The sequence below is a fragment of the Silene latifolia genome, chromosome 5 (genome assembly GCF_048544455.1).
Source record: "Silene latifolia isolate original U9 population chromosome 5, ASM4854445v1, whole genome shotgun sequence".
Lineage (NCBI taxonomy): Eukaryota > Viridiplantae > Streptophyta > Magnoliopsida > Caryophyllales > Caryophyllaceae > Silene > Silene latifolia.
This window is the reverse complement of record NC_133530.1, coordinates 51,742,562-51,761,512: the sequence shown is the minus strand read 5'-3', so window position 1 is coordinate 51,761,512 and position 18,951 is coordinate 51,742,562. Positions and strand designations below refer to the sequence as shown.

Genomic DNA, 18,951 nt, shown 5'->3' with positions numbered 1-18,951 from the left:
AAGCAACTATTTGCTGAAAAGCAATACATAACCGACCTTGTACATTAATATTGAAAATTATAACTTAGAAGCAACATTAATTTAGCAACACTAACATATTTATCATATGAACCCATAAGAGTTGGTCACATGATATGAACAACCTTAAATATATAATCCTATAACTTAACTTGTATAAGCAGATTATCCTCATCTTCACGTCAAATTCTCATAATCTATATATATAAACCATAATAAAAGATAAGTTCACATAATCAAGCACCATAATCACATTATTAGACGTTTAGAAAAAATGGAGGATGGAAAGAAGAGAATGGCAGTACTAGTAGGATGCAACTACCCAAACACGGCGTATGAGCTACATGGGTGCATAAACGATGTTGTTGCAATGCGAGAGATGCTCGTGGGTCGTTTTGGGTTTGACTCGGCCTTGATTCAAATTCTGACGGATCAAGGTCGTGGGTCAGGAGTATTGCCTACAGGTGTTAATATTAAGAAGGCGATTAGTGATATGATCGATAAGGCTCAAGCAGGGGATGTCCTGTTTTTTCACTATAGCGGCCATGGTACAAGAATCCCGTCTAAGCTTCATTTGAAACAAGTTGAAGCCATTGTTCCTACTGACTTTAATCTCATTACCGGTATGTAAACTATTACCTTTTATTTTGACAGTCGAATAGATAATTTAACCGTACCTACAACTCTACAAGAGTCTAGCCTTCTTGGCAATATTATGCGCAAGAAAGCCGAGTATGAATAATGAACTTAATTATATAGAAAATGAACTCTCAAACTAATCATGAGGTTTTAATTAACCTACTATGTTTTCGTTTTTTTACACTCTTTTATCTTGAAACATACTCCGTAACAAGTTTAATCGCAACTTTACGACTATTTCATGTATGACTTTGGCTGGTAAAGTCGTTAAGAGTCGTATTCATGAACCGGGTTTGACACGCTTCAAGATCAATTAGACTGTTTCATTGTCTTATAGTTATGAAGAATGATGGTACTTAGATTAATCAACAAATATGTTTATTTAATGTTTTGATGAAGATGTGGACTTTAGGCAACTAGTGAACCGTCTACCGAAGGGAGCAAGCTTCACAATCATCTCTGATTCATGCCATAGCGGAGGGCTTATCGACAAGGAGAAGGAGCAAATTGGGCCCAACTCCTTAACTCCTACTGCCTGGACCAACAAATTACAGCCAAAGCCAAAGCACATCGAACACGAGTCGATTTTAAGCCACTTAACCTCTCTCACAAACATGGTTGAGTCCGAATTAGGGGATCATTTAAGATCCCTATTTGGTGAGGGCGTGAGCCTTAAGTTCCGCCTTCCTGAACTGGAGCTAGACAAGTTATTTGGGCCTGCCCACCCAGATTCAGGCATTTTGCTAAGCGGGTGCCAGTCCAATGAGACCTCTGCTGATATGCCAGCAAATGGGTCGAATAAAGAAGCCCATGGTGCCTTTAGCTACGCAATCCAATCCGTGTTGAAGGCCCATAAAGGCGCGATGAGCAACAAGGAGGTGGTGATGTTGGCTAGGGAGATGCTTGAAAAGGAAGGGGTTGAAGGGCAACATCCTTGCTTGTATTGTAGTGATGAAAATGCTAAGGCACCCTTCTTGTTGTGGGATCATGAAAGCAACAACTAATTATGCAAGCTTAATCCTCTTATTATTTGTTCTTTGTAAATATCAAATTACCATATTAATAAATGAAAAGGGGATATGTTTGTGACAAACAATACATACGACAACCAAGTATCATTTCGGCTCAGATATCTCGTTGCTAAACAATATAGTCCCTTAACCAATACACCATACTATCGAGCCATGTGTAATATATGTACCATATGCGAAGCCTCGACATCCACATGTTGCGTATACACCCCTAAAGAGTTAAGAAACTATGCTTGCAGGGTCGCATCAACGGCTCTTTCCATAAGCCAATATGTAGGCACTAAGGTAAAAATTCATGAGACCACCAAACAATATCATGGGACTACATAATTCACAATTCAGCGATCAGTTATATGAATATGAATTCCATAATTCTATTCATCGACGTACAAATATTTATACATGTCCAAGTATTTACAAAAATTAAAGTACATATCTCTAATGAGAAACAAATTCACAAACTGTGTAAGTGTAACAGAACTATGCATGCACTCAAACTTTTTAAAAGGCCGCAAACTGGCGCACATTCAGAACCAGCTGAATAGGGTTGCTGAAAGCGCCAAATGTGTTGTTTTCAGTAACATCTGCTGTTAGTTTGTGGATTTTGTGCTCACTCGAAAAAAATGACCATATTTGAGTCTAGTTTCTGGTCTTTGTCAAACTGTTGTGCCCTGAGATAAGGAGAAAATGGGGCTTGCATCCTCTCCAAAGTGTGCCTTCATAAGTTCTCCAATGTCGGATGCATCTTGGTTAGTTACAGACTTCATCAATTTTAATAAGAGCTCATGAGGTAAGTATTTGAGTAATTTACAAGATTGAGAAGGGGCGGGAAGAGGAGCAGTGTATCGAGTATTTCCACCACACGGAAGAGGTGGAGGACGAGAAGGTGTGGTCGGGATGATATATTTGGTGTTTCCCCAACGAGGAAGCGGAGGAGGATGAGGAGAGGGTGCAGGGGCTATATATTTAGTATTACCACCAATAGGACGAGGAGGAGGAGGTGGAGGGGGGCGGGTGTCTATATATTTTGTCTTTCCAGGATGAGAACAAGGAGGAGGCTGAGCGGTAGTTTGAATGGCTTGTCTTGATTTTCCAAGACAAAGGGTGGGAGGAGGAGGTGGTGGAGGTGGAGAGGGTGCAGGGGCTATATATCGAGTATTACCACCAATAGGGGGAGGAGGAGGCATAGGGGGAGGAATGATATATTTTGTCTTTCCGGGATAAGGAACAAGAGGGGAATAAAGGGTAGTTGGAACGCCATATCTTGTTTTTCCACAATAAAGAGGAGGAGGAGGAGGTGGTGGTGGTGGTGGTGGTGGTGGTGGAGAGGGTGGGTAGGGCTATATTGTTTTTCCCCAATAAAGAGTGGTGGTGGTGGAGAGGGTGCGGGGGCTTACCGCCAATAGGGCGAGGAGGAGGCAGAGGGGGAGGAACGATAGATTTTGTCTTTCCGGGATAAGGAACAAGAGGAGAATGAACGCCATATCTTGTTTTTCCACAATAAAGAGGAGGAGGAGGAGGAGGAGGTGGTGGTGGAGAGGGTGCAAGGGCTATATATCGAGTATTACCACCAATAGGGCGCGGAGGAGGCATAGGAGGAGGAATGATATATTTTGTCTTTCGGGGATAAGGAACAAGAGGAGAATGAAGGGTAGTTGGAACGCCATATCTTGTTTTTCCACAATAAAGAGGAGGAGGAGGAGGAGGAGGAGGAGGAGGAGGTGGTGGTGGTGGTGGTGGTGGTGGTGGAGAGGGTGCAGGGGCTATATATCGAGTATTACCACCAATAGGGCGCGGAGGAGGCATAGGAGGAGGAATGATATATTTTGTCTTTCGGCGATAAGGAACAAGAGGAGAATGAAGGGTAGTTGGAACGCCATATATTGTTTTTCCCCAATAAAGAGGAGGAGGAGGTGGTGGTGGTGGAGAGGGTGCAGGGGCTATATATCGAGTAATACCGCCAATAGGGCGAGGAGGAGGCAGAGGGGGAGGAACGATAGATTTTGTCTTTCCGGGATAAGGAACAAGAGGAGAATGAAGGGTAGTTGGAACGCCATATCTTGTTTTTCCACAATAAAGAGGAAGAGGAGGAGGTGATGGAGAGGGTGCAGGGGTTATATATCGAGTATTACCATCAATAGGGCGAGGAGGAGGACGTGGAGAGGGTGCAGGGGGTATATATCGAGTATTACAACCAATAGGGCGAGGAGGAGGATGAGGAGGAGGCGGCTGTGTGACGATATATTTTGTCTTTTTGAGAGAAGGAATTGGAGAAGGAGAGGCATAGTTGGTCGAAGCAAGATATCTTTTTAAACCCCAAAGGGTGGGAAGAGGAGGGGAGGGGGGGGGAGCGGGAGTAAAGGGGAAGATAATATATTCGGTGTATCCCCAACGAGGGAGGGTAGGAGGAGGTGGGGAAGGTGGAGGGGCTAGATATCTAGTATTACCTCCGATAGGGTGAGGAGGAGGGAGGGGGATATTGGGAACAACAAATCTTATTTTTACACCATCATAGTTAGAACAAGGAAAGAGACAGGTAGTGACGACATTACATTGTACATGTTTGTGATAAATGAAACCACGCAGAACAGGCGGAAGGGAACAATTACTGTGGAGATTGTATCTCCTCTTCCCACCACAAGCAATAAGAGGATAATGTGGCATAGTCTTACTTTCGTAGATGCGATTGATAAAGGGAGTCGAGACTGAATACGGTCCAATGTGATCCTTCTTAATGTCAATAAAGCCGTTAGCAAGACATGAATCAGAGAGGAATGTGAAGCTTGCTCCTTCTGGTAGGCAGCTCACTAACTCCCTGAACTCTTCATCTGTCATATCGTGATAAACAGAATTCATCACAATAATAATAATAATAATAATAATAATAATAATAATAATAATAATAATAATAATAATAATAGCCAAATGTCAAAGTAATTGTACAAGATAGTATCCCTCACCGTTTCAATTTTTCAGCAGCAGAAAGAAGATATATAAATGTGTGAAATACATAAATACATACATACCTAGAATAAGGTTGAAGTCACTAGGAACAATAGCTTCATATTCACCATCTCCAACCGATGACCTCGGAACTCGAGTTGCATGACCACTAAAGTGGAAAAACAGGACATCCCCAGCTTCAGCCCTGTTAAACATCATTTTTAGAGCCGATCTAATGTTGGCACCGGTAGGCATGACAGTAGAGTCGGGTGCATCTGTCAGGAACTCAATGTTGCTAGGCTCAAACCCAAATCGCTGAACGACCAAGTCTCGCATTTGGTTAACATCGTTGATGGGTCCCTGTAACTGGACCTCGGTGCCTGTATAGGTACACCCAACAAAGACAGCCATCTTCTTGATTTCCTTGGCCATTTTCAACGACTTCGCGCCTGTAATTTCTCAAGACTTTATAAAACACCATGTGAGATACAACTTGTTTTAAGACTAAGCCAATGCTAATGATACATTGTTTGTGGACGTTTGGACTTTCATTTTATACAATATAATAACACCATTTGACTTTACATGTCCCTTTCCATATACGGCTCACCCATTGAAAGTTTTAAACCCAAAAAAAAAATATGAAGTTGTCATGCATTTTCCCATTTCCGGTTAAACTTCATAAGGCTTGAGGAGGAAGACGAGCCGCCATTGGGTTTTAAAGCAGATATTTTCGCCAAACTCTTTAAAAGATAGGATGATCAACTCTACAATCCGCTGTTAGAATCAATTAAGTCTTCAAATCGTTCATTTGAGAAAAAACTAGTCTTCTTATTGAATGATCATGATACTTTCTAAAAACCGAAAACCATAAGCCATGCATAGTGAAATGGTGTAACCCGAGTTCAGTTCATGCGCACGCTGACTTCTGGTATTACCCAAAACGTCAAACTCCCAAACATCTGTACGTAACTGAAAATGCCATCCTACTACAATGCAGTACCTTCCGCATCAACCAAAGTTTTTTCATGTCTTGTTACATGTCAGAAGTAGTGGAAGTACTACTCTCTAGCTATAATACTAACTTTTGCGTGATGATTTGTATAAGCTTGGTAGTACTCATTACTTGAGTTCTAATCCTATAATACTTTGTATGACAATGCGCTCCAGAAGAGACGGTGATGAATATCTACCAGTTTCACTAAACAAATCTAAGAACTAAAGCCCTAACTCAGTTCCTCAAGCAAGTGCATGACCATGATTGTGTTTATTCTCGAAGCTGTAAAAACCCTTGAAAAAGCCAATTTAGATAGGTAGCGATTATGCTCAGCGATAACAATCATGATTGAGATTTATGCAATATTACGTAGTTACTAGTTTACTACGATAATTTCATTCGCATTACATTACTTCGACTAGTTTTGTCACTTGTACTCCGAGGAGGATGAACTGGATGTCTGAAATGCCACAACATTACATTACATTGCTACATGGATCGTCTTGGGCTATATATTAAGATAGGTAATTATGACTAAGACCGAGCTTGCTAACCACACACTGACACCACCATTTAGCAGTTTGTATCATATGTTGCAAGTCCGATCAACTCTGGACCTTCCAGCCGAGGATTGTTCTCGAAGCTGCACAGGGAAAGAATTTTACCAGATCAATTCTAGGTGTACTACAAAAACTAACCAGACTTAACCCACACATTGTAGGGCCAGTGGCAATACCCAAGATGCTTGACCTGTGACTAAAATGACCGGACCCATACAATCCAAATCAGTATCGGATCCTTTTGACCCAACACGACCCTGACCCCAACATGTTTGAGATATCTAATTACACCAATTCTTGTTTAAGACCATCTTAACTTAAGACTTCTCTCACACCCGATTAAAATAAAGGTAGAATTAAAGTGGGGGTTGGGAGAAGTCGGAAATTAAGACGGTCTTAAGCAAGACAAGTTGATCTAATTATAAGTACATGAAAAATGAATTCATTAGAAGAACAGTTTCCAAGAGAATCTCAGTGACAGCCAAGGCCAGTATCAGAAGTCATACATCATACTAAGGGCATGAGTGCAAGTGTGCAACTATAGCCCGAATCCCGATAACAGCCATAGAAGTAAACCCGTGGCAGATCCAGAAAAATATTTGTTCAAGGGTTCCGCAGAAAATTTCCAAGTCATTATTCTAAAAAATTTGGTGATTGAAACATTTGTTAACACTAAAATTTGGGCAAAATACAAAAAATATTGTTTATACTTTATAGTTTATACGGTACCCGGAGACGCCATTTAGCTATAGGCTCTATACATGGACGATGGATACACCTATGTAGAAATGTCAAAAACTGACCTGACCAAAAACCGGCCGTAACCCGACCTGAATTAAACCGCCTTTTCCAACCCAAACCCGAAATGACCACATAAATAGCGGGTTTGCGGGTCAACCCGTTAGGTTAAAACAACCTATGTTACTTTAAAAGATACAATCAGGGGTGTCTTAAAATAAATGGAGGCCCAGTGTTCCACCAAAAAATGAGGCCCTAAATATGAATGCACAAGTATACTAAACTTCAAAAGTTTGGATTCAATTCCATAAAAAAAAGCTGGGTTTTTTGTCAAAAACTACCTTATATTTAGGGGTATTTGTAAAAAAACTACCTTATATTTAGGGGTACTTCAAAAGTTATTGACCAAAAATAAAGAAAATAAAGGTAGTTGAAAACAAAAAAATTAATATAAGGTAGTATTTTTACAAATACCCCTAAATATAAGGTAGTTTTTGACAAAAAACCCAAAAAAGCTTGTAAATTTCATAACTAAAATCGGAGGCCCGGTTCTCACACCCATGGCTGAATAGGGCCTTAGACGCCCCTGTATACAATATGTAATTGGTTACTTTGAAATTTTTAGATAAAATATGTTTATATTTGTTGAAAAGCATAGTTTTACTACATGAATACTTATGGTTACTAAATACATTTAGACACTACCTGTCATGTACGTGTTACTAACTTACTACTCCCTCCCATCCAGACCAAAGGTTACAGTTGCTTTATCACACTTGTCGAGGCACGTTTTGTAACGTACATATCTTTAGTTACACATTATTAAAAATTATAAAAATTTGATATTCTTATAGCATTATAAAAATTTGATATTCTTATAGCATTCATGACGATAATCAAACAAGATCTCACATGACTATATTTTGTCTTATAGATTAAGAATAATATCAAAGATTCTCTACGACCATGAATAGTGCCAAAAAGCAACTGTAACCTTTGGTCTGGATGGAAGGGAGTACTAATCAAAACTTCGAACATAGACGAGATATAGAATATGTTGCATAGAACTTATTTTTCTAAATGTCATAAGTTTCAGTCTCATTGGATAAAATTTGTCTATAATTGCATTAACTTGACGGTAGATCAATCAGTTTATATCTTTCTTCAATTTATTATAAAATATCAGGTTGGAAATACGAGTTTATATTAGAAGTATGTAATAAAAAGTTCTTAAAAACCACAAAAAGTCATTAATCATTCCATTTTTAGACCCTAACCCAACCCAAAACCCTTATAGACTTACCCGTATTTTACCTGAACCAGAAATTACCCGACATGTAACCCATCCATTTGACTCGTTTAACATAAGTACTAAAATGCCAATGTGTTTATCATAATACCAGCAATAAACCTCTGGAACAGTCACTATATAACCATAGACCACAGTATTGAAACATGGCCCCACTAATAACAGCTTATGAAGAATACATAAGAATAGTGCATGTTGAGGTAACACGTTCTTTATCAAATGATAATTTGTTGTAATGCAATAGTGACGGATGATATAGGATAAACACCAACCGCTATCATGCCAAAGACATAGAACTTAAAAATCATGCCTGATTAAGGCATAGAATATCACATATTAAGGATATAGCGGAGAACTTACTTCTCCAAAGGGATGTGCTCAAAAGGGCCCGACGTAGGAATTGTTCCACATAAATTGTTGCTAGAAACATCCCTGAAGGAAAAACATAGATAAAAGGGTAAGACAAAGTGAAAAGTTTTAATCAATAATCGGCATAAATTGGCCCCTCTGGAAACTTACACAACTTTCAAGCTGGGAGCTTTAGACAGTTCCCTTGGGATTCGACCAGTTAATTGGTTGTTGTTCAACCGCCTGCAAAAACATTTAAAGGGATGAATTAATTGAGGGTAATTATGCAATAAGAATCAGTAACTATCATGTGAATGGTTGGCAACAAACCCAAGGCAGTTGGCAATGAGAATTTTGAAGGGAAGAGTTCATGAGGAGTTGGGGATAATGAAATTTGACTGCATTTTCTAAAAAAAATTAAATTCTGTTTACAATTCTTGTTTATGTTCCAAATATTTTATTTTAAAATGAATCTTTTCTTTCCAATAAAAAATCTTGTTAACATTGGTTCAAAAAGTTCCCCACATTTTTATTTTCCAGGCTTCTTCCCTTTCTTTTCTCCACACTTATATTTTCGCATATTTTGCTTTTTTTTTACTGTCTTGTTTTTCTTTCTCTCCCAACTTTTGTGATTCTCCATTTTCTCCCACCTCAAATTGTTTCTGCTGTCATTGATTGGGAATATAATCACTCCCTCTAATTTCTTCGATAAGCTCCATTCAAAATCTTCCTACGAAAAGGCAAATGAGGCCTATTGACCAACATAGAGGGTGTAACCGCATAATAACCAGTCAAACAACGGTTTGTGCACATATAGCCATATAGGTTACATTTTCAGGCTTAACTAAACAAAGTTCTACTAAAAAGCTAATCTCACACTTACAGAAAAACGAGGGACTTGAGCTTTCCCAGCTCCGCGGGAATGGATCCTGTTATATTGTTGTTATATAAATCCAAGCTAATAAGGTTCTTCAGTTTCCCAAGCTCACGTGGAATGGTCCCTTGAATATTGTTCTTGTACAGCTCCCTGGATCAATGTTTAGAGGAGCCTAAGTCACATGAGGTTTTCGTATTCCAATGCACTTAATAGGTCAAACCAGGAAAATTGGAAGAGAAAAAGACTAACAGATATTGTAGATGTTCAAGCTTTCCAAGATCAGGTACTAGGTGTCCAGACAGGTTTGTATTGCCCAGATCTCTGCATTAATGAATCACAGTGTGATTAATATAAGAAAGTATGGTAATGGAGCTCTCCAAAAATGCTTGAAAACCTAAGGGGAGACAACAGTATCAACATCATAATAGAAAACTTTGTACTCCCTCCTATTCAGTAGTGAACACAAAAAAAAAATGTTTGCGGGTCATATTGAATATCTCTGTTGCTATTATTTAAAATTTGAAGATTTCAGATTTTTTTTTTCACGTCGCATACCCTTACCTATGACATGTCCCATACCCTCACCTAAACAATTTTGAAAAATTGCCCACCGTAGTTGCTCTCCTAAATATTTGTGCCGAAATCAAATGAGAGATTTCTAGACAATGAGAGGGAGAAGATCCACACTAAATTACATAGTTAACACAAGGACACAAGATCCACACTGGGTACAGAGACTACAGACTACAGAATTAACACAAGAATACAAGATCCAGATTAAGTACAAATATCTGCTATTAATTTCCCAAAAAGCTAATACATTCATCTATTTTTTGTCGTACTAACTTGACTTGGCAGTCAACCAATGTCAACTTTGAACATTATATTCCCAATATCTATGTAGTGAAATAAATTTGTCACCTTTGATCTATCAAAACAACTATTTCATCTTATTATCTTGAAAAAGTTGCAGATAGTGTACATTGTGTTAAACTGTTGGTCAAAGTTGATATCAGACAGCCAAACCTATGTCCAAAGTTATTGAAATGTTCACATCATGCCTTAAAACGGATCACACATACAAAATATTGATAAAAACCTTCAGCACAGTGCTACACTGATCCACCACAGCTAAACAGAATTTCCTAACCTGATTCACTTTCTAATAGTTTCCACTTTCCAGTTATGCCAAGCTGGACTAAAGCCTAAATGTCAAATTCAGAGTGTCTTAAAGATAGCATATGGAACACTTGGTTGAAATGAGAACTTCTGAACGCAAAATCACATTCCCGTTTCCATGTCAGGCTAGCAAAGGCTATATATAGACTTTAAACACGCAAATTTTCCCCGCATTCATATCTACAACAAACATAGGGTTTCTAAAGTGCTGTCTATATACGCGAAAATGAGAAGGAAAGGGATAAAATGTGAGTATTCTTATATTCTTATACTCCATCAATGATAATAAAGAGGCTGCTGCTGCTCCCACTTGGGACACATGATACAGGGACGGAACAGAGATAGGCATATCATCCAAGAAATTATCTGATAGAGCAAAAACACTTTTTAAGTACAAACACAAGACTATGTACTGCCACTAGTCCACTGAAGCTCTCACCAAGTCACCACTCAACAGCTATCATAATACGAGTAATATAGAGAAGATAACTATGAATATGTCCATGTGAACTGGTAAAATCCAAGAGTTGTGTCCAGATGATTCACAAGCACCAACCCCAAATTTAAAGAACCCCATATTTTACTGAGAGTTGCCAATTTAAGCAGGAGACAATGGAAGCACGAGAGTCACGCACATGTCATCCAAAATAGCAATAAATCATGCTCTGAACATGGAAATAATGAATAATACTAGTATAGAACAATAGACCATAGGAAGGTTACTTCTAGTTAAGAAGTCGAACAAAAATCTAAACAAGATTCATGACGAATCAAAACCATGTAAACTCAAGCATGCTTCTTCAAAAACGGAAATAGTTTAGTTGATATATTTTTGTCTTACTCATCATCATCATCCAAAGCCAAAGAATAGTGATTTTTGACTCCATTGAAAACAAAAAAAAATTGAAGGGGTACAAGACAAGGCCTTTCCAAAAGGTCGCGCATCATTGCACTACCCTCGCCAGTGTATGTTAAAAAAAATTCAGAGGTCAGAACTCTGAAGGGATCCGGTGCATTAGTGTTAGTATGAGCATGCCCAATCAAATAGAAATAAAACAGAAAATGTTGGCGGATCATTAATCATTACCAGCTTACAAGTCCAATGGTAAGCTAGTTGCAACTAGCTTACCATTTCCACATCCCATTTTAAGCTAGTTTACATTTGAGCTTCCAATTTCATTTTAATGGTTTAGCTTAAATTCTAACTAGCTTGATCCCATGTTAATAAATTAAACTAATTTCTTTTGGTTGTATTTTTGTGGTAGGGTCAATTAAGCTACTAGCTTAATGAAGCTAGTTGCTTGGTTTAAGCTACCCTACGTGTAGTTGTCCAATGATTTAGCCATTAGCTTGCAATTTCTTAAAATTACAAGCAAGTCCTTAAGCCAAACCATTGGACTTACTCTTATCACTTTCAAATTTAATTAAAACCCATGAAATCATACTAACTGACAACAATCACTCTCAACCATTCCAATAATCATACAAGTTCATGCAATATACTCAAAACGAAACAACTAAAGAAAGTAAGATCATCCACCCAGAAAATCATTGAAATAACGAAAAAGTAAATAAATTGGCATAATTGGATGGTCAAATTCAGATGATTAATAATCAAAATCACACTAAAATCCAATATAACAACCAAACAGTCTATAATTCACGTTTAAAAAGTAGAGTAACTCTAAACCCACACAAATTAATTAAACAAAAATCATAAAAAACATAAACAATTGATAAAAACATAAGAAAAAGGTAAATTAGAGAGAAGGAAAATACATTCTGGTGACATGATTATCAGAGTTGCAGGTGATATGGAAGTAAGTACAAGGATTAACAAGATTAGGATCCCAACTTTCTAGCACATGATCAGGATCAATCAAGCTCTTTTTAAGAGCAAAGAGTGCATCTCCTTCAGAATTAGCAGATACCCATTTCAGCAAAACCCCAATTACACAAACCCATTTCAGGATACACCAAGATGATGCCATTTTCATCATCTTCACGCAGTTTCAGTTGAGGTTCAAATTAGGGTTTTTTTATTGATTTAGAGGGAATAATTGGGTAAAGGAATAAAGTTTGGGAATGTGGGGAGGAAGAACAAGTGAAAGGAAAGGGAGAAAAGCGTGCGTGTGAAGTGGGGAAGATGATGAGAGAGAGAAGAGAGGAGTAGTTGATTGACTTGGAAATGAGTAATTAATTCGAGGAAGTGGAAAGGTTGGAACTTTGAAATTATTAATGGTGGAATACTGGAATTGGTGGAATGTGAAGACTAATTAGACACCTATTTTTGACTTTGTCTTCAACATGACATGAGATTATGGCTACAAGCCTAGAATGCTACTAGTAGTCAACAAGACTTCACAAGTACTCCACAATTCCACACATTGGTTACATACCTAAGGAATAGTTTCATTCCCAAAGTAATATGGTTTGGATAAATGAGTTATTTGGATTGGATTCGGGGTTTAGTTACTTCGGGTTAGGTAATTATCGAGTTATTTATCAGGTTAGGTTATTTTTTGCGGATTACTCCACGTTAGAGTCATTTTGGGTCGGGATGATTGGGTCATTTCAGGTAAGAATTTTGTTTAAAACAAGTCATTTTGGCTCTATTTGGTCGTTTTTTGTCACTCCAAGTTGGGTTATTTAGAGTCGAGTCAGTTCAAGTCTATAAGGCCACATTTTTCAGGTAACTTTCGGGTCTCGGGTCAGCCTTTTCGAGTCAGATCAACTTTGCCCAGACTAGTTTGGAGGAGAAAATCTATAAAATACTATTAAAAGACAAGACAAAATAGTGTAGTATGCCACGTGTCTATGCCATATTACATCCCAAATTGCATGCTACAAAAGCCATTAATAAAAGATCAGACAAGGCCACGAAACTGTATTTCACTATTTCCGACCCTTTTGCCTCATTGTCATTATTACTTCTCCAAGTTCAATTACAATTGTCACCGCTATTCGGATTTCCGTATGCTAAATTTGAAACCCTTTTATATCATCATTGTCTATTGTCTTTCTTTCATTTATAGAGAATAAATTGAAAAACGCTTGCCATTAAGACAAGCCATTAATAAAAGATCAGACAAGGCCACGAAGCTGTATTTCCAACCCTTTTGCCTCCTTGTCATTATTACTTCTCTAAGTTCAGTTACAATTGTCACCGCTATTCGGATTCCCGCATGCTAAATTTGAAATCCTTTTTTTTTAAGAAGAACAATTCATTAATAGAACGCCATACGACGCTTACAAAAGATAGGTATAATCGAAAACAAATCTAATGGAAACCAAAGAAAAATAATTTTCTTATAAACTAGGGATCTCAAAACAGCATCTGACAATTCGGCTTGTCTTATTATCGCTATCTTTATGTAGCTTTTGAGGGGATCCTTCGTTTGATTTATAAGATAAAATTTACCTCTGACTGGTTCCAAAGATCGTTGACAAATCACTTGTACCCTTTGAAAGAACATGTAACGAACCATCAACGAACTACTCTTGACTATATTACTGATGAGACTAAAACCACGAATAAATGGAAAACCCCTGAAATAAGGGACTGAAAAACGATTCTCACCAAAAGGGAGACTTTTATTGAATAATAGAAGATAGATCTGCATATTATTGATTGAAATATGAAATAATTTGGGGCTTACTATCGTTTGATAATCAATGGAAGACCCGCGTATAACTGATGGAGGTTAGGGTTTTTAAGAGTTTTTCTAGAGAGAACGAGATTTTCCTACTACAATTATTAGTGTAATTATTGTGCTGCATGCAATTTGAAATCCTTTTAGATCATCTTTGTCTATTCCCTTTCCTTCACTTATAGAGAATAAATTGAAAAACGCTTGTCTTTAAGGCAAGCCATTAATAAAAGATCAGACAAGGCCACGAGCTGTATTTCCTACCCTTTTGCCTCCTTGTCATTATTACTTCTCCAAGTTCGGCTACAATTGTCATCGTTGTTCGGATTCCTGCATGTTAAATTTGAAACCCTTTTAGATCATCTTTGTCTATTTTCTTTCCTTCTTTTATAGAGAATAAATTGAAAAACGCTTGTCATTAAGGCAATTAACTAGGATATAATTTAACTATACATTTTATTGCTATTTCACCCTTTAAATAAATAGTTATGATGAAGATACAACCGCATAAATTTGACGTTGACTTACAAACTTCCTTACCGCTAACCATGATTGCCCATCAACCATCGCCTTCTGGTTTTTAAAGGTGGAGTACTGATCTTTTGATTATTATTATTATTAGAATTTTTTTTTTTTTTACTTTTGTTCTACTTTGTGTGGGAAATAATCTGTATACTTCCCCTTAATATAGAAGGATTATAACGATTTAATAAAGATGATCTAAGGTCATAAAATAAAATACATAAACATAAGTAAAAAGATTTAGAATTAACCTCCGGTCCTAGCAAATATGGCCTAAGAACAATACCAAAGTAGGTATTCGCCTATTGGTTGCACCCAAGACGATCTGAGATATGCCCTTTGATTATGCTAGAAATCAATCTAAAATTTTCTGTAAAATTTTATTGTCTTTGTGTTCTTGTGATGAGAAAGAGGAGGCAAGGTCAGAAAAAGTATTAGGGTAGAAATAATTCTCCCCTTTTCTCTTATATAGACCGAATTACCAATTGAATTAGGAAATATATTATTCTCCTAATTTTCGGCTAATAATGACCGAAATAATGAAAAAATTTCCTTATTTTTGGTCTTTCCAAAAATATATAAAGTGTGTTAAATTGTCATCTAGTGAGGATCGAACCCATGACCTCTTGGTATGTGTACCCTCACTATTACCACTATGACACATTCAACTTGTTGATATTAAATACAACTGATTATATTTAACTACAAATTAACAGATTAATTCGTCCAAACTAACCTTATATATATTAAATTTAAATATAACTTATTATATTTAATTTACGAATTGACAGTTAATTCGTCTCAACTTAATATTATTTAATTTTCATTAAATAATTATCTCATCAACACATTGACTAACTTTTTAGTCATTTTGGGCATCAATGTAATTATATTTCTATAACCACATTTCTCAAACACGTCCTATAGGTGTGACCTTTAGGGACCAGTTGATCACCGACATCTGTATGATAATAACGTCAAACTTTCTAGCAAGCCAACCGCTATTAGGTAAACGTTAATCAACTGATTAAATATACGAAGTATACCCTTGTGAACCTGTAAGAGATTTACAAATGTTATCACACTAATTTGTGGAGGACACCATCTCCAACAAACTCCCACTTGTCCTCACAAGTGTATGTGCGATAACCGATTCTCATATCCTTTAAAATTTCTCCTACTCAATGTAAAACAATTTGCAAATCCGATTTCACAAAGGTCGTATTTTACAAGCGATCAGTATCAAGAGTGGTTTTCCCGACTAGAGAGTAACTTAACTGATAAACGAATCAACATTCGAGCATGGCCATGCATTTCAGTTACAACTCCTCGAGTGGCCCTGAGAAATAACTATACCTGATAAGGGATGGATATTTTCCTCAACTCGAATCCTGCAGACGTAAGCACAGTATGAAATGACCCAGAAAAAATCTACTTAGCCCCAGTTACGGTAGACCGTGAGAAAGAAACCAAAGTCACCCAAAGACTGCATTAATCTCAAGAGGCAGTTGATAGTCAAAAGAATCGACTCTAGGTTGTAACACCCCGATTTATGAAGGAGCCTTTAGCAAGACATTCCCTAATAAACCGGACTGTTACCATCTCGGTTTCCCGAGGTAGTGAATAACAAATTAAACTCCAAGGCAAAATATATAATTACTTTAACTTAATTATTACAAAACCTCTTTTACATCAAATTACAAGGAACTAACATAAATGAAAGTGAAAGTCTTCTAAATGATGATCTAGCTACTAAGTCTTCTGATCCAGTGTCTCACGCCCATCAAGCTCCCCTATCTCATAAACCCGTCAAAGCCCTCCCCCAATATTTGGATCGTCACAGGTATTCACGAATACACAGGGTCAACCACGAGGTTGCGTAGGGAATACAATGAAACAACAAAATATGATATGCATGCTCCTCCGTCACCTCCATCTCCATCTCAACTCATATCTCATAACCCGGAACACCCAGCCATACCGATCCCCGGTAGACTATATATCGACCGTAGCCGATCTGCCACTCGCACCGAGGACACCAGGCAAGTCTGCCGCAAACCCGCCAGGCCTTATCACAACATCATCTTCACCACACCACATCACCACAACATCCTCCATCTCCAATGCATATGAATGCTCAAAAGAAATTAATGCAACACAATATATATATCTTTGAACTGATCAATCATAAAATCATGCCGGCTACCAAATGTTGTGATAACATACTCAATACGATCAATTCAACCTTCCAAAGATATGAATCATAACGTAAATCAACAGCCACGAAGCAAGTCAACGTTCACGCTTTGGTCATACGAAACACAAACAAGTCAACACAATTCAACATCAACGATAATAAGTCAAGTGTATTTCCCTACCTTTTCGCAATCCAAGCACACACAAGCAATCACTTATGATCCTTCACTTATCCATCACCTACATAACATAATTATGTATAATTACCATCTACTCAGTCAATTAATCATGCACATAACCTAGACTCATCATAACTTAATAGGAATATCAATTTAAAGAACAAACACGACTTTTCCTGATTTTCCTGCTCATGGCAGACTCGGTATAAAATGAATAACTAATTCCAGAAAATTCGAATTGATGCAAGGCCAATTGAATTGGAACCCCATGAGTCTTAGCTACAATTTATATCTAACGTGTTTTTCTCAAATTCCAAACTTATCAAGGGTTTTCAGACTGATTTCCAAAAACTGACAGAAACCGTCGCATAAAAAGTATTGATTCATAAAACGAGTTTGACAAATGATTCTTAAGTAAAACCAACGCCTAACTCATCTAAACTCTTTAAATTAAATATATGAAAAAGACCCAGCACCAATTCAATATCTAAATTATGTTTTAGAAGTAATCTTTCAGCCTCTACTGATTTGCGGACTTTTTAGATAGACGTTCACAAATAATTTCTTCAGGAAAAACTACACGGTGAAATGCTACCAATTTTCACAGGCATAAACTAGGCTTGGAATAAACATAAGTCTCTTCTTTAACCTTTTGCATACCACGGCTTTAAGACAGGTAAAACACTCAAATAACACAGACCAACGAATCTGTAAATTGCTGTAACTATTCCATTCATTTATCTCATACAATTTATAATCAAAAACCCCCAAACCAATTCTAGGGTTACGAAAATTATCCCAATACTACTATAATTATGCTAATAATTGAATAAAGAGGTAATAGGATAGTCTACTTACGAAATAGGATGAGAATAGGCTGAGAAATCGGTCGCAATTCCTCACGCGGCTCCCATCACACATGGCTCCCTCTTCTCTCTTTTCTCTCTTTTCTCATGGTTAAAATGAATATGGTGATAGGGAGATTAGGGTTTGGTTAGATGGGTTATACATATAGGATAGGTGCTATTAAGACGATACAGGCCTAGCCTAGTTAGATTAATTAAAACCCGAGTCACATAATTACCCGAGTCACAAATACACTACACGACCCAGCTGGTAACTCGGCCTAATATAATATCATATTAAAATACCGGGTATTACAGTCTACCCTCCTTAAAAGAAACTTCGTCCCGAAGTTTACCCTCTCTACCAACCAACGCAAACGAATTATGAAACGCATATACAAAAGTATGTAAGGCACCCACCAAATTGAATATTAAACGCAGTATTGCATTCCACCCTCCTTAAAATAAACTTCGTCCCCGAAGTTTAACCATAACAGAAACACATCATGTAACACTCCAACATAACCCACACAACGCATAACCAATATAGCCAAACTGAGAAATCACACATGAAAGTATAAAGATTTTACAATCCTACCCTCCTTAAACATGGTTACGTCCCCGTAACCTTCATTATTATAACAAAAGTTCTCAAACTATCTAACAACCGAAAGAGGATAAAAGATTCACAACTCACGTTCAAGTTAACTAATCCCTACTAAAGACAATCAATATACAAGCTCTCTCAAGGAAGCTACGATTCTGTTTTTCTAGCACAAAGACATCGCCACGGATCGGAGCAAAAGCCATGTTGAATAACTTAAGACATTTCAAAAGATTAATCTAAACACTCTTCATATCAATCAATACATGCAATAACATTCACAGGATCTGCTTGTCAATCTAATTTATACATTACT

At 37.4% G+C, this 18,951-nt stretch overlaps 3 protein-coding genes across 3 annotated transcripts; 1 reads left to right on the top strand and 2 right to left on the bottom strand.

Moving 5' to 3' along the window:
- Positions 1-134: 134 nt before the first annotated feature.
- On the top strand, positions 135-1,755 carry LOC141656105 (metacaspase-9). The gene is made up of 2 exons (XM_074463022.1): positions 135-641; positions 1,057-1,755. Exons 1-2 carry the CDS (start codon positions 293-295, stop codon positions 1,659-1,661), a joined length of 954 nt encoding a protein of 317 aa, XP_074319123.1. The 5' UTR covers positions 135-292; the 3' UTR covers positions 1,662-1,755.
- Positions 1,756-1,934: 179 nt separating this feature from the next.
- On the bottom strand, positions 1,935-5,063 carry LOC141655361 (metacaspase-9-like). Its single transcript, XM_074462446.1, has 3 exons — positions 4,715-5,063; positions 4,402-4,516; positions 1,935-2,010 (listed from the first exon to the last, which is right to left on the bottom strand). The coding sequence occupies exons 1-3, from the start codon at positions 5,061-5,063 to the stop codon at positions 1,935-1,937; spliced, it is 540 nt and encodes a 179-aa protein (XP_074318547.1).
- Positions 5,064-5,951: 888 nt separating this feature from the next.
- LOC141657395 (leucine-rich repeat protein 1) lies at positions 5,952-13,007 on the bottom strand. The gene is made up of 6 exons (XM_074464622.1): positions 12,419-13,007; positions 9,710-9,781; positions 9,467-9,610; positions 8,755-8,826; positions 8,596-8,667; positions 5,952-6,271 (listed from the first exon to the last, which is right to left on the bottom strand). The coding sequence occupies exons 1-6, from the start codon at positions 12,637-12,639 to the stop codon at positions 6,202-6,204; spliced, it is 651 nt and encodes a 216-aa protein (XP_074320723.1). The 5' UTR covers positions 12,640-13,007; the 3' UTR covers positions 5,952-6,201.
- Positions 13,008-18,951: the final 5,944 nt, after the last annotated feature.